The sequence below is a fragment of the Phaenicophaeus curvirostris genome, chromosome 3 (assembly GCF_032191515.1).
Source record: "Phaenicophaeus curvirostris isolate KB17595 chromosome 3, BPBGC_Pcur_1.0, whole genome shotgun sequence".
Taxonomy (NCBI): domain Eukaryota; kingdom Metazoa; phylum Chordata; class Aves; order Cuculiformes; family Cuculidae; genus Phaenicophaeus; species Phaenicophaeus curvirostris.
In genome coordinates, this window is record NC_091394.1 from 50,239,612 (window position 1) to 50,256,115 (window position 16,504).

The 16,504-nt window shown below is 41.3% G+C and overlaps 1 protein-coding gene across 6 annotated transcripts in view; it reads right to left on the reverse strand.

Annotated features, from left to right (window-relative positions):
* TMEM241 (transmembrane protein 241) overlaps positions 1 to 12,487 on the reverse strand; it is a 63,868-nt gene extending 51,381 nt beyond the window's left edge. For all 6 annotated transcript variants that reach the window (XM_069853968.1, XM_069853971.1, XM_069853966.1 and 3 more), the window contains exons 1-5: positions 12,375 to 12,487; positions 9,696 to 9,742; positions 7,010 to 7,087; positions 3,314 to 3,395; positions 67 to 144 (exon numbers count right to left, since the gene is read on the reverse strand). In XM_069853968.1, coding sequence (XP_069710069.1) covers positions 67 to 144; positions 3,314 to 3,395; positions 7,010 to 7,087; positions 9,696 to 9,742; positions 12,375 to 12,446 — 357 coding nt within the window. In that variant the 5' untranslated portion in view covers positions 12,447 to 12,487. The remainder of the gene's footprint in view (positions 1 to 66; positions 145 to 3,313; positions 3,396 to 7,009; positions 7,088 to 9,695; positions 9,743 to 12,374) is intronic.
* Between the last annotated feature and the right edge of the window lie 4,017 nt (positions 12,488 to 16,504).

A 16,504-nucleotide genomic window follows, 5' to 3' on the forward strand; every position in this document is an offset into this window, starting at 1 on the left:
TTAAAAGAAATTAGGTGTCTTCTTATATCACAGGAGGTACCTTGAATGTATCAATAGATCCATTACCTCTTTCTGCACAAACTTCTGGAAACCACAGGTTATAACTTCTGCTGCATTGTGCACGGTGAGGAACACTGGGATTGGCTGCCATGGGAAAGAACAAAAACACCCAAATCAATCCAGAACAGTCACACTATAGGGAATTGCACTCCTCTTAGGGACAGCTGTCCTGTGTGTTTGTAGTTAGGGGGGTTGTTTTGTTTTTTAAACTGTAAACTCATGCCACATTTCCTAAACAGGACTTACACCCATTCCAATCACTATTATGTGGCACAGGCCTCTTTAAATGCAGACCCTTCTTGCTGCTTCTCCCACTTTCAAATGCTCAGTTGGTTTGTTTGTACACAGCTACCCGGGTGAGATTTGCTCAGTGCTTCTGCCTCTAGTTTTGCCTCTCTGTTCAAATATCTGCAGTCTCCACAGTAAACAGTTCTTATTAGTTTTTCCATCTCATTCTACTAGTACTAAAAACGCAGTGTGACTCCTAGCAACAAAATTACGGGCAAGATAATTTTAGGTGACTACTTTCAGTTACTGCTAGGAAAAGCTACCAGAAATTAGGGCAGAAATGCAGCAGTTCATACAGATGCTGAAATTATACCCGCTGAGGTATCTGGACACCATCCCAACATGAAATCATTAAGCAAACCCCAATGACAACAATAATGAATCACATACCCATTGCCCCAGGCAAAAACAATCAGAATTAGTGGTTCACAATACTTCCTCCAAAGTAGATCTATGGTCTTTAAGACAACTGAAATAGAAGTGATGCTCTGCTCTGATTAAGATAAACTAAAGACTAAGGCAAATCTAGGAAGTGGTTAATTCCCCACCTCTGTATATTATTTGAAGCACACAAGTGGAGAACGAGTTCATTTCTCCGTGATGTCCATGTCTTAAGTATCAGGTGATACAAGCAGGAAGCATCTCTTAAACATGACTTTGTATTCAGAAATCTGTGTTTTCTGGATTTTTGTTTTCATTCCCATAAAGCTGGATAAGCATCCCTAATTAAACATTTTAAGTCATAATGATAGCTTGGGTGGACCCATAGACACAGCAGTTACATTAACATAACTTTTAACACCTCTAAATTAGCAAGGAATGAAAATCACACAAACACAACCATTTCAGCCCCAGCTTCACAGGTTTTGAAAGCCAATTCTCAACCTTGTTGCTGGACAACTGGAAGCACAAAACCAGAAACACCTAACATAAGCAGTCTGAGACTGACACAATAATAGGACATACAAGAAATAAGCATACATAAGGAAAGTCGACAGCAGAATTTACATTCTTCCTTACGTGAAGCCAATTTGTTGGGTTTTTCTTTCCTCCTCCCTGCTTTTGGCTCTTTAGAGTGTGTTTTGGATCCAACAATGGCTCCAGTTTGCCTAGCCAAGTTAAACTTCTCCATATGTCTATTGTCTTTGATCTGAGTATTTCTTAAAGTTGTGAGTGGACTTAATGCTTATGAAAAGAAAGGTTTACTGGTTGGGCAGACAGGGTGAACAGACTCTGTACAAGCCTCCCCTTGCAGCTCTGCATACTTTTGTTAATGCATTGCAGTCCAGGGCCAACCAGCTCTCCTCCAGCTCCAGCCTTAAACTCCTAGGCAGGGGAGACTGCCAGCACCTCAAGGGAGAGGCACAGAGATTATGACTGTAGCCCTGCCAACATAGAGGAGTGTTTGAAAGTGCATCTCCTTGGATTTGATCACAAAAACACACATAATTTCTGCTTTAGGAATAAACTCACTTAATATAAATATGCTGCTGAAGTGAGCCAATTCAGGTACATGTTTGGCAGAGTTCATTTGCCTTCTCATTGTGTCATAAAATTGTTGTTTGTAAAGTTATTGTAAGTAAAGTTTCTATGTAGGATTGAATTTAGACTATTTGTTCTTTTGTCTTTCCTCCTAAAATGGTGACAGAATTATGTCTCTAAATTCCCATTCACAAACAAAAAAAACCTATTTGTAACCTTAAGAAAGGTTTGGGACACAAATCAAAACCACTCACAGCTCCTCCACCACTTCAGTGCATCTCACTCTTGCATGATTAGAGCAAGGGCAGGAGGGAAACAAGGTAACTTAAGGGATGACTAGGAAGTAAGAAGAAATAGCCAAGAAAATGTGATTCATACCTCCTCTACCTTCCAGGTGGGAAAACAGAAAAGATGCTACTGCCAAGGCTTTATTGCTGTTTCCAGGCAGGGCTCTCCTTAGGGGTCTTTGTTTAGTTTACATCAGGGTAGCCCAACAGAACTTGCTTTGACAAGGAACCAAGAGGAAATAAAAGCAATCACTCTGAAGCAGAGCTAATGGAGGCACTGGGATTCTGATCACATGCCTGTGCTTTCCAAAGATCACTTGGGTTCATGGTGTGGCCCCCAGCCTGGTTTGTGGGGACAGAGACCTCCTGTCCTTTTCTGCCCTACCTCTCCACTGGGATATTCAAGGGATCACTATAAGCAGAAGCTTGTCAAAAATTCCTTTTTGATCCTTCTTGGAGTTTAGGAGCTGGCAGAAGTGAGCTGGCTCTGGAGTTGGACTAAGATGCACTGACAGAGTGCAGAAGGGAACTAGTGCAGAATCTGGCCTTGCAGACTGCATAACAGCAGTGAAGCATTGCTGTTTTTTAAAAACTCATGTCACTGGGTTTTTTTTAAGATTATATAATTTAAGTAAAAAGCATTCAGCTTTAGAGGATATCAAATATGCTTTCATTAAACATTTGGTAGGTTATTTTGTTTCAAGCAGATCATAAAAACTGACTAAGCTAACCCTTCCCAGAAATTCTTTCCAACTTTCGATTTACTTTTTTTTTTCAAATCCTGTAAAGCATCAAAAGCCTCTCACTGAAATGTTCTTCATCCTTTCCCTGGAAGGATTTCCTACATATCCCACAGCCCCATTCTCCTTTTGCAAAGTTTCTGGTAGTAACTTCTTCAACTTCTTCCTTACTTGCACAATTTATACCACTGAGGATCTGTTCTGCAAAATACTAAGTACCCTGGAGAGACACCGAGTGCTTTGGACTGTCACAGAGATGCTTTTTGATACTGCTCTACACTTCATAAGATTGGACCGCTGTTCTAGCACCATTAATGGTTTATGTATTATTTAAACCCCTCTTCCCTTCCTTCCCCACAACCCAGGAAACAGCATTAAACAGCTTGTATGAAGGGAATATTCTTTGCTCATAAAGTAGAGATAATAAAGAATTGACTTCTATTTGGTGTTTCTTACCAATCTAGACAGTGCCCTAGAGCCAGCATAAATAATGCCAACAAACAGTACTGAAGCAGGAAGCCATGACAGGATTTCAGACCTGTGAAAATAATTAAAATCCCATTACTTCACTGCATTCTGTTTACATATAGCCAGCAACAGTTGCTTGCAAGGAATATAATAATACATACATATTTCAAGAATGCACATATTAAATTCATTGTCTGATTGTTCAGTATTCCTCCGATACAGTAAAGAGGTCTGAGACAGAAATTAATCACTTAATCTAATTCAAGATAGGAATGACCTGCAGATATAATTTCTTTCTTTTACTCTTTCCTTGGCCCCACTCCCCCCAAAATTGTTTGTTTCACGGTAATTACTCCTATCAGTTTGAAGGAATTAAAACTTCAACTAATTTTCTTTATGTTCTTCCTGTAAAAGGAAGAAAAACTGACAAATGAAGGCATAAAATGGTGTACTTGCACAAAGAGTGCACATTTTCGCTACGAACAAATACACCTGCCCACCCACACATTCATTTCTCAGCCAGATTTAGAGAGATTCTTCCTACTAAAGATCAGATTGTCTCTGTGGGAGCTTGTCTCTTGAGATTTCCTAATGATACTCCCATAACTAAGCCAACCTCCTAGGGGCAGTTTGACAACTAACAGAGGAATGAAGTAATCACTGACTGATCTGATCATTTTTCAGCCATGGTTATTGCAGAAGGGTCAGGTTTCAGTCCTGAGAAGGGGCTTCAGAATTTGCAATTTTCCTTATTTGATCTTGGTATTTAAGGGGAAAAATGGAACAAGTAGATGGTAAATATAGGAGAGAATAATGTAAGATATTGAACAAAGGAGGAAAGGAGCAGCAGTGTTCTAAAGGACTGATCCAAAGTCTTCCCTGGACTGAAGACACTGCTAGCCACCTTCACTCTTCCCAAGCTTTGAACTAAGGCCAAGAGAATCTTAGTGAATAATGCTGTGTTCCCAAAATGAAACCAAACTGTTTGTAGTTTCTTAATTTGGATTACACTTCCAACTAGAAAGGAATAAAGCATAATTATAGCTACCACTACACACTTCATGTAACACAAGAGAAATAGACCACTAAATGATGAAATCAGAGTAGTCTAAATAAAGATAAAACATATCCAAAGATACATATAAACACAGACAAGGAAAAAAGAACTAAACAGCATGTTTAGTCTTTTTTACATATATATATATACACACACACATATATATAATTTTCTAAGATACTTGATAAAAAGCCTAGGATAATGAAAACAAGAGTAATTTATAGATTCTTTCACTGGCATAAATATTTCTTCCTTTTTGGGGGGTAGTCATTGCTATTTTTTATAAAAACAGTGTTTCTTTTGAGGTTATTGACTTCAACTGGAATTTCACCAGGATCTAAAACCGTCATATCTCACTACCAGTGTCTTCACACCAGACATCAACAAAAATACCCCTACCCTATTGGAACTGCAACAAAAGGAAGAAAGAGGGAGGGAAGAAAAGAAAGGAGGGCTGGGAAGATGGAAGTAACACATGATGAAAACTGGTTTTTCATTTTGAACATAAAAATATCACTCTCATGATATATCATGAATATATCTTCATCTGGAATGCAATACTGTGAAGTGTAAAGGAAAATGACTTTGGATGCTTTTTTCCATAATGTGAGGGTCGAATTTTATGCTGCCAAGTGGGAATTTCAGGACTGAAAAAGAATGCATGGATGTTTGATGCAATGTGTCAGCACCAACAATCTGTCTTGTGTATAAACCAATTAGTAGCTTCTCACACTGGCAATACAGTGACACACATGCAAAACAGGAAGGCTCAGTGACAAAAGAACTGATGAGTTTATGGTTGTAGGGCTAGATCCAAAGCCCACTAAAGCCAACAAGTAGGTTCCTCTAAACCACATTTTTGAGCTTTGGTTTAACCAAGGCTCTGAGCTGCCTAGCTGTGGGAAAAATTACAAGAAACACTACCCAGAACACACAGGACTAATGCATACAAGGGATAGGTAGAAGCTGGGCAGCAGGCTGCAGTGCAGGAAGCATTATGCAGCTGCTACACATGTTCCTTTGCATTCTACAGCGCCTTTGCTTTGGATACAAGTTTTGCAGACAGTCACCATTCACCCCTTAGAAGCAACGGTGACAGGGAGAGTCCCTCATAGCTGGAAGTACTGGGGGGAAGCAAATGAAAAGCAGGATAGCCACAAAGCCCAAGAGAAATTGCTTTAAGTAAAATGTCTTTATTTGGGCTTTATAGTGAAGCTAGTATTCCTGACTTTACACAAAGTGTGATGATCAACATAACAAAATAATTCTGCTGATGCTCTTTGGGATAACCTGAACTGGCTCAGAAAGAACATGAGATCAGTCCACATAACAGAAACAGATACTTTGTGGAAATAAACAAATGGGTAGCAGTTTATTTTTTGAAGCATAACAAGACTGAATGTGGTATTCTTAAGTATCCCAAACATACACTGAAAAAAAAAACCCAAAAAACCAGACCCAGATAGACTCAGAGACCAATATTCTGTAAAGGGGAGGAGGTGGAATGCCCTTATCCCAGTAGCAGTACTAAGAAAAATCATGTTTGGAGAGAGCAGGAGCTTGAGACAAAGTGGGAGACAAGCTTTGAGATATTATTTTTGTTTGTCGTGGAGGTTTTGGGTTGGTTGGTTGGTTTTGAGGAGGATGTTTGGGTTGGTTTTTAATATAGCAGATACATGCTACAAGTCCAGTTCAGCAAAGCATTAAAGGATGTGTCTAATCCTTCTGAAGAAAGACAAATTAAAAATCATGCTTAAGTTGTTGGCTGAATTATAGTCAAAACATGTCAAATAATTCTGGTCATTTCATTCAGTCTATTCTGGAACAGGCATTCTGTGTTAGCTGAAGAAGAGGTTTCTCAAGCCGTATTTTAATCGCTTTTCCTTTAGTGTGCTGACACCTGGTGGCCTGAAGTCTCCCTTGTCAAAACATGAACTAATTTTTCATCAAAGCTTTTCTTTTAATAAAAACATCTTCAACAGCAGAAAATGGTTCTTGTCCAGTATTTTTTTAATATCTTGTTTTGAAAACAATGAAAATATATTTTCCAAGTTGGAAAAAAGGATTCAACTTCTTTAATTTCATGATTTAAAGCTAGATTAATCATGCATTAATGAAAAGTTGAACTGAAAAGGGTGTTACTGATGGCTGTTTCCTTTGCTAGAGCTTAGCAAGGGCAAACGAGTCCCTTTTATGCGACACACTTCTTAGAGAAAAAGGCAAACCACATCTGTGGACTTCACCACGCTGAGGTTTTGGGGAAGCATGTGTAAATGCTCCTATTATTACCAAGGTTTCTCTAATAATACTGTAAAATAATCCATCGAGTAGATGTGGACATATGGTTGGATATGTTATCCTTATAGTTTTCACTAACGACTATGCTTTTTTGATTGTCTTGCCAAAGTTAAATTGAATCCACTTCCTATAGTAATCAGTTTATGTGTGTGTCATTGAACATTCATTAGACCACAACACAAGATCTCTCCTGCACCTGAGAAGCAGAACACATACACACACTCCAACTTATATTTTAGCGAGTTAGTAAATTCCACAAACAACTTAACTACATCATAACTCAGCTACAGAAAATTAATATTTAACAGATACTGAAAACCCCACAGTACCTTGAACACAAGTTTATCTCCACCCAGCCCAGCTTCCAGGAGATGTGAAGCAGGAGTCCACCCACTAATGTCTGCCACCTGAAATAGAAATAAACCAGCACCTCTGAATTGCTCATCCTTCTTAACCACATGGAACATGATTTTAGAATCCAAAGACTTTCTCACAGCACACCCATGACTCTAGTTATCTCCGTTTCTCTGGGTTTCCAAGGATGCCATTATTCCTCTTTTAGTCTTTCATTTTTGTGGGCCTTCATTTCCTCCAAATTTTCTAATACTCTGGTGCTTCCACATCCTGTTTCAAATGTTTTGTAAATTACCGCCTAGCACAATTTCATCAGTCATGTCACTGAATCCCCATTTTATCACCTCTTCCCACACAAGGTTTACAACAATAATAGTTATGTTACAGCCATGATATTCTGAAGACACAAGTGAGGCAAGGTTTGTGACAAAAGATTAATATCTTTTCATAAATAAACTGTTACTGTTAGAACAACTAAATGTGATTTCAGGATTCAAGGACTTGCTTCAGCTGAACTAATAGTCCCCAAGGGATGACATGTGTAGTCCTAGTAGTTTCAAACATTAGCTCTATGACTTCCCACAGTTAATCACACTGGGCTTAGGCTACAAACTCCCTTGAACTCAGACTGGGTTGTTTTTCCCTCCCTGCATCTTGTGTAGCAAGCACCAAGTGAAATGTCATGAACAATAGCATCGTTGTGCTAAGCAAGCCACTGATTCAGATCCTGTAGAGAAAACATCTTCAGATAACATTGCATAAAAAACCAAAATATTGTGGTTTTTTTCATTGAAAAGGTATATAACAGTTATACACATTCTGCACTGACTTAACTATCTAATGACTTACCCTACTATAAAGGTATTCCTTCATCCATTATCAAGACAGTAGGTAAGGCCTTAAAAATGCTTGCAGAGAATTTAAAATTAGCAGCAATGCACAGCTGGTCTGGGTTTTTTTTAAAGCATTAAAATGAGCTATTAGCTTTCTTCTTCCTTAAGCTAGTGGTTTTCAGAGAGGTGTTTCATGCTTGTTTCATGCTTCTTGGATGAAAATCCTTGGAACATCTAGCACAGCTCAGCTAGAGATACAGTACTAGAGTACTAAATCACGCTAACATCTCTAACAGGTATAGAGGTGATTTTATTTATTATTCCTATTTGCTGCAATGCATTTAGGCAATTATTTAAACTCTCTCACACATACATAAATAAACATTTACTCTATGCAATATTACAGACAGTGGGACAGTATCAGAGAAGAGCGAGCTCACTGACCACATGGTAATGGTGAACATTTAGTGCTACTACCACAGCTCACTTCACCTTTTTTTAAACAAGGAGCACAGGAGAGCTTAAAAGCCAGTTATCCCTGGTGTTCGCCACAGGTTTGACTGTGCTCTGTTCCAAGCCAGTGATGAATTCTCATCAACTTTATTGTGAAAAATTTCCTCTTGTCTGAGGTTTTAAAGACAGAAGTTTAAATTAGAAATAGTTCCAGATGCTTAGTATAGGCAATATAGTCTTAGATTATTTAAGGAACAAAACTAATGACAACAAACAATAACAATATGAACTGATACTAGTACTCTTTTCCTCCCTTGCTCATCTGTCATAGCTCTAAACGGAAGAGTATCTGAGCCACTTATTTTTCAAGGAAAGGTCACCTTTAAAAGCCAGAATTTATGTAAAAACAAGATGCTGAGATGCATTTCCAAATAATGTAAGAATGAAATGACTGTCGTAAGACAGATACCATAAGGCAGTTGCTTGCCCTTGAAATATGCTTTTATACTGTTGTAGATTTACCACACTTGTATTTTACATACATTACTCAAAAACCTTTCCTCCTATGACAAAAATCTTGTCCAAGAGACAGTTTGTGTGTGTGAGTGTGACAACTGAAGAAAACATTAATTGCATATTTAATAGCACTGAGTACACCCAAAGAAAATGAAGACTACCAAGGCGACTCCCAGAGCTGATCACAGCCCTGGGTGTGCAAATTGGGCAAAAATATAAGCCATGCTAAGCTGCAACAAAGGAATCAAAGATATCTAGCATCTGCAGACTTAACCATTATCTCAAAAGAACAAATAGGGGAAGCCTTGACTCTAAGAGGCCAGATTTTCACTAAATGCCTCACAAATTGACAGCACTGATGGTGTATATATGGATATTTGACAAAACATTAGATTTCTCATTACAATAGTTAATATATGATAGCACCTTGTGATGCAGAGTTATGACAAAGGCTAAGCACAAAAATAAGCAACATGCTACTTCTATATGCTTAAAAGATGGGTTTAAAGTTGGTTTTCACTAGCATAGTGAAAGAATACATCACAACTACACATGATCCATAAGTGACACTTACAAAGAAGACACTGTGCTGTAACTGCTACTCTTCTATGCTGAAACATAAGACTTTCAGAAAAACGAGAAATGACAGTCTATATATCTTAATTACATCACCACTGTGATGTTTAAAAATTAACCACGACACATTAATGAATGCTTTATTAAGGCTTGAAGTACATTCTCTAGACAGCCAAAGCCAGCAGTGACAAGAGCTAATAAAGTTAGTTTCAGAACTGAACAGCACAACATTTACTGATTAAAGTAATTTTTCAAGTAACTGTATTCTTAAAATCGTACTTACCCTTGAAAAAGGGTAGGGTAGGTAAATTTCAGGACAGACAGGACATACTGGAAAACAAATACCAAATTAATGGACACCAAACACCTACAGCTTATGACATTAAACAACTATGAGAGCAACAAAACACAAGATGTTCCAACCAATACAAAGAAAAGGGAAAAAAAAAAAAAAAGTCAGTCATTTCTCATGCCAAACCTTCTGGATTCTGCCCAGTCACTGGAATGGAGAAGACACTAAAGTACATGAGTTATAGAGTGAACACACTGAGCAAGTGAAAGAAGGCTACTGCCTTCTGAGCTGCTCTTTCATCTTCTGAGCACACTCCATGCATCACATTAAATGAGAAAAAGATTAACAGGAACAAAAAGACATGAGCACTTGTCAATTAGTCATATCATACCACAGAGGCAAACTTTGGCAGAATCATGACCAATAATCTTAACATAATTGTCTCCTGATGATTAATCAATCTTACAGACCTAACACTTCGTTCATATACCATTTTGTGTAATATACTAAACAGACCACAAAGCCGTTTGGAGATGGGATACATTGGGGATAAAAAGCAAAGTCTGTTTCATTGCTTTCGTATGCTTTGTCAGGGTTTGTGTATATGGATGCTAGTGTCTTTTTGCACTGCATATGTGTATATGCAAATACGAGGCAGACATACATACGCTTTTTGATGTGTATATCAGGTTCTAACAACTTCCCATAATGAAGTGCATAAATACTATTCTTGCAAAGAAAAAGAATGACTGAAGCTTCCTCAGAAGAAAGGAAAGGGGCCTGCCAATTCCTTCCTGGAGCCAGCAGAAGATGTCAGTAGCAAAAGGAGAAGATGAAAGCTTTCAACAGAGAGGAAACTGTGCAAGGTCCAGTTTTTAGGTATGTGGGATGTTGCTAGGAAGCTGGCATCAATATACAGAGTGAAGACATGTTGATTCACAAAGTATCATGCTACACACATGCTTGTTTAAACTGCCACATGGGTTTTAAGCCAGGATGGTAGATCTGCACAGGTCCATACCTCACTTCCGTTTACATACTACCTGCAACAACTGAAAAGTCTATATTCTGGTTATTTTTAGCTTTATTACACTAAAACCTACATTCACGTTTGAAAATGGAGGTCCTATCAAGTATAGTTAAGCCAAATACCTTTTCCAATGCATGATGCAATCTGGCAGCTCTTCTGGTCCCTTTCTGTTTAACTAATCACTGCTCCTAGCACTCTGTCAAATCAAATGAATTATCTCTCTCTACGAACTTTGCTTCATGTCTGGACTTCAGTCTGCTTCTGGGCATCCTTAAAGGCAAGCGTACCTTGGAATAGAAAGCAGTGGCTGATGTTGAGAAGAATTTGATTTTCACATCTGAAATCACAGAATCATAGAATTGTTAAGGTTGGGAAAGACCTCTAAGATCATCACGTCCAACCGTCAACACAATACCAGCTTGCCTACTAGACCATGTATGTTCTGAAGCACCACATCTACACATTTTTATGAACACCTCCAGGGATGGTGACTTCACCACTTCCCTTGGTAGCTCATTCCAATGCTTCACCACTCTTTCAGTAAATAAATTTTTCCCAGTATCCAAAAGCTGCTTTTCTCTAGTTCTCTCTCTGGAAAACCATACCCTGGTTGCTTCAAAAACACCTTTCCTGCACCAGAAACACATGCACACCCTCTGATAAATATGACAGTAAGCCTCTATCTCTTCCTTACAGAGTGAACAAACTCCATTTAAATTACACAATTCTATTTACAATGCAGCCTACTTCTGCTTTAACGTTTCAGCGATGCCAACAGGCAATTAAGTTGCACAGAGGAAAAGAGACTTCGCGTCCTTAATTTTCAGGTTAACTGAACTGTCAAAGGGCCCATGGAAGTTAATATTAGTTTCACTGCTACTACAAGGCTTTGAGTATTTCAGATTTTTCCCTTTGATAGTTGGTATTATTGTTCCAGTTAACAGATCTTTTTGTAATGACTGTATATTTAGTGGTTTCTAAATAAAATATATTCAGCATAACTGATGCTTTCAAAGTAGCTTGATTTCTGGCTCTGTAACTCACATTCCATTCATTTGAATAATACAGTGTCACCCTTGCAGTCCCCTATACAAGCCGTTATTGAAAGATGGATGTCAGGGAAAAGTAAAGACATGGCACACTGAGAAAAACAAGACACGCGGGAGAAGACAGTTATCTCTTCAATCACGGGTGCACACGGGGATGGGCAAGACTTTCGGCTGAAATGCCACGGTTTTGTTCATTCGTGGGGCGGATCTCCCGCTCCAGATTTCCTTGGGGGAGAAGGGAAGGCAGGGGAGAAGGGAAGGCAGGGGAGAGGGGAAGGCAGGGGAGAGGGGAAGGCAGGGGAGAGGGGAAGGCAGGGGAGAGGGGAAGGCAGGGGAGAGGGGAAGGCAGGGGAGAGGGGAAGGCAGGGGAGAGGGGAGGGCAGGGGAGAGGGGAGGGCAGGGGAGAGGGGAGGGCAGGGGAGAGGGGAGGGCAGGGGAGAGGGGAGGGCAGGGGAGAGGGGAAGGCAGGGCAACATCCCTCCTCCTCCTGCATCCCTGCCCTCCCCCGCGCAGACCCCCCTGTGGATGCACCGCCCGGCACCGCCGCCTTTCCCTCCGCCGCGAGCGGCGCGGCTCCGCGCCCGCCCTCACCTTGTTGGTGAAGCAGGACGCCAGGTAGAAGAGGCAGAAGGCGAGGCCGCCCGCCGGCCGCTTCAAATACATGTGTCGGCGGCGAGCGGGCAGCGGCCGCGGCTGCGACACGGAGCGACGCGCCCGCCACGTGGGCGCCGCCTCCTTAAAGGGACAGAGCCGCGGGGAGCGGGGCCGAGGCCGGGGTGGAAGGGTTTGGATTGGAAGGGACCTCAAAAAAAAGATCATCGAGTTCCATCCCCCCTGCCATGGGCAGGGACACCTCCCACCAGACCAGGCTGCCCAGGGCCCCATCCAGCCTGGCCTTGAACACCTCCAGGGATGGGGCAGCCACAGCTTCCCCGGGCAGCCTGTGCCAGGGCCTCACCACCCTCACCGTGAAGAAATTCCTCCTTATATCTACTCTAAATCTGCCCGTCTCCAGTTCATACCCATTGGCCCCAGTCCTATCATTACCAGACTTTGTATGCAGTCCCTCCCCAACCTTCTTGTAGGTTTCTTTGGGGCTGCTATAAGATCTCCTCAGAGCCTTCTCCAGGCTGAACAGCCCCAATTCTCCCAACCTGTTCTCTTGTAGAAGGTGCTCCAGCCCTCTGATCATCTTTGTAGACCTCCTCTGGACCCATTCCAGCAATTCCATATCCTTCTTATGCCGAGGATTCCAGAACTGGACACAATACCCCAGATGAGGTCTCACAAGAGAGGAATAGAGGGGCAGATTCACCTCCCCCAACCTGCTGGCCACGCTTCTTTTGAAACTTCAGCACATGGAGCTGTTGGATTGGGTCGAGAGGAGGGACACAAACGTGATAAGGGGGCTTTAGCACCTCTGCTATAAGGAAAGACCAGGAGGATTGGGGCTGTTCAGCCTGGAGAAGAGAGGCTCTGAGGAGACCTTTTACCAACCTTCCAGTACCTGAAGGGGGCCCATAAGAAAGATGGGACAAACTTTTTAACTGGGCTTGTTGTGACAGGACAAGGAATAATTGGCCAGGCAAGTTGTGGATGCCACTTCCCTGGAGTAATCCAAGGCCAGGTTGGATGGGGCTTTGAGCAACCTGATCTAGTTGAAGATGTCCCTGCTTACTGCAGGGAGGCTGGACTAGTTGACCTTTAAAGGTCCCCTCCAACACAAACCATTCTGTAATTCTGTGATTCAGTGATTCATCAGTTCTGGAATCCTCAATATAGGAACGATATGGAGCTGTTGGAGCAGGTCCAGAGAGCTACAAGGATGATCAGAGGGCTGGACCACCTCTCATACAAGGATGGGCTGACAGAGTTGGGGTTGTTCAGCTTGGAGAACAGAAGGCTTAGAGGAGACCTTATAGCTGAAAGGTTTGGTCCATCCAGGCCTGCCAAGATCACTGATGTGCCGCTGTAACGAATGCAGTAGAGGTGGCAGGGTGGTTGATAGAGCATTTCTACTTTGCAGAGCATATGTCTCTATAAGCATGTCAAATACATGTTTTGCAAACAAAGGAATACTTTGCATTGTGGCAAAAATTCAGCCTGTAAAGCTTTTAAAAAAAATAATATAAGTTTACAGGTATTTACAAAGACTAATGTAAGTATGCGATAAGAATACTTCTGACTTCTTTTTTTTAGTGGAGTATCATTTTCATGCAAAGTATTACAGTGAGATCTTTCTGTGTTTCTTTAAGTATTTATTAAAAGTGAGGTACTTGAGTGAAGGTGATATATCCTCTACAGCAAAAGGCAGAAGCAGATGTGAATTCTTGTAAATCACTTGCAGTAAGGGATTAAGAATGAAGATTGAAATTTATGCTTATGTTGTTTATCATTACTAACTTGAATTACATATTAAGTAATCTCTATATACTGCTGAAATTACTTTGAGTAATATGAATGGAAGTTTCTGCTCTGTCTAGATTTTTAACTATTTTTATTAGGAGCTGGGAATGTGTGGCAAGTGATTTTGTTTACATGTCGTTTTATAGAATGTGTCTTCTTATTATAACTAAGTTCAAAGCTTGATCCATTCATATAAGAGGTCATGGGGTCAAGGCCTAATCAGGTAATATTGAAGAGATTCATGTAAAATTTATTTATGAAGACTAAGAATATTAAGTCATTGTTAATGTCTTTTTGAATCAAAAATGACCAAACCCAGGTTTCTTAATCAGTGGTTGTACAGCTGTGCTAGAGTAATGATTTCCTTGGGGTACCAAGCTCGGCCATACTAACGCCTGTATTGTGTCTGCAGGTGGTGCATAGCAGAGGCAGGCATTACAACCTGCGTCTCTACTCTTTTCCAAACCATCTGCCCTTTAAGTGGAGACTTTCTGCAGTAATGAACACTGGAATATATTGTCATAAGAGACTATAATGTCTTAACGTCATTGCTGGTTGTTAAGGACAAATTGGGTGAACTTTGGCCGACCAACCTGATTTTTGCATGCCTGAGTTGCTGAGAGTGGCTTTTGCTGTGCCTGCCCTGGCACCATGGGCTTTGCTAGATGTTTAACACGGAACTTACAAGCCAGGGTGTTTGGGGCTGTGCAACCCCTCCTGGTCTTGGAGCCAGCCAGCTCTGCTAGGCTGGTTTTCCAGATACCAACAGGGGCTGCGATAGCAGCATGTTTGTGGATGTTTGCAGATACCTGACAGCTGGTGGGTGGTGAGCCAAGGGTGGGGAGGTTTCTAGACATCATTTTCTTCCTGTTGGGGAACATGCTTGAGCAGATGTCAGACTGTGTTTTAGCAAAAGCCCATCCAGTTGCCCCTATCCTGGAAACAGGGCATTCTAATCACAATGCTATTTTTCCAGATAAACATTATAAATGTTTAAATTTAGGTGTAAGAGGTCTTGCACTTTAGGTGCTGGGTCCTGCACTTGGGGCACAACAACCCTTGCAGTGCTACAGACTAGAAGTCTGGCTAGAAAGCTGCCTGGAAAATAAAAATTTTCACAGAAAGGGTCATTGGGCACTGGAACAGGCTGCCCAGGGAGGTGGCTGAGTCACCATCCCTAAAGGTATTTAAAAGATAGGTGGATGACATACTGAGCGCCATGGTTTAGTGGTTGATAAGAATGGTTGGACTCAATGATCCTGTGGGTCTTTTCCAACCTAGTGATTCTGTGATTCAGATCACATACAAACTATTTCGCTTTGTAGTCAAAAGAAGTGTGACCAGCAGGTCAAGGGAGGTGATTCTGCCCCTTTATTCTGCTCTGGTGAGACCACATCTGGAATGCTGCATCCAGCTCTGGAGCCCTCAGTACAGTAAAGACACGGACCTGTTGGAGAAGTCCAGAGGGCCACAAAGATGATCAGAGGGCTGGAGCACCTCTCCTATGAAGACAGGCTGAGGATTATTGTTGTTCAGCCTGGAGAAGAGAAGGCTTTGGGGGGACCATATTGCAGCCTCTCACCACTTAAAGTGGGTTTATAAGAAAGATGGCAAAAACTTTTTAGTCGGGCCTGAAGTGATAGGACAAGGTGTAATGGTTTTAAACTAAAAGGCAAAAGGTTTAGACTAGATATTAGGAAGAAATTTTTCACACTGAGGGTGGTGAAATACTGGTACAGGTTGCCCAGAGAGATGGTAGATGCCCCATCCCTGGAAACATTCAAGGTCAGGTTGGAGGGGGCTCTGAGCAACCTGGTGCAGTTGAAGATGTTCCTGCTTACTGCAGCGAGGGGTAGACTAGATGACCTTCATGGCCCCTTCCAACACAAACCATTGTATGATTCACAGTGAGTGATGGGATTAGGATCAAATTAATTTGTTTACTTATGGGGTGTGTCCCTCCCACTCCCTTCCATTGGTTACTTCCCAAAAGTATAAAATGATTTGGGTTGGAAGGGACCTTAAAGATCATCCAGCTTGAACCTCCTGCCATGGGAAGAGACACATCCCACTAGATCAAGTTGTTCAAGGCCCCATCCCACCTGGCTTTGAACACCTCCAGGGACGGGGCATCCACAGCTTCCCTGGACAACCTGTGCCAGGGCCTCACCACTCCCATGGTGAAGAAATTCTTCCTAATGTCTAATCTAAATCTCACCCTTTCAATTTAAAGCTGTTCCCCCTCATCCTATTGCTACAAGTCTTTGTGAACAGTCCCTCCCCAGCTTTCTTGGAGGGACCTTTCAGGTACTGGA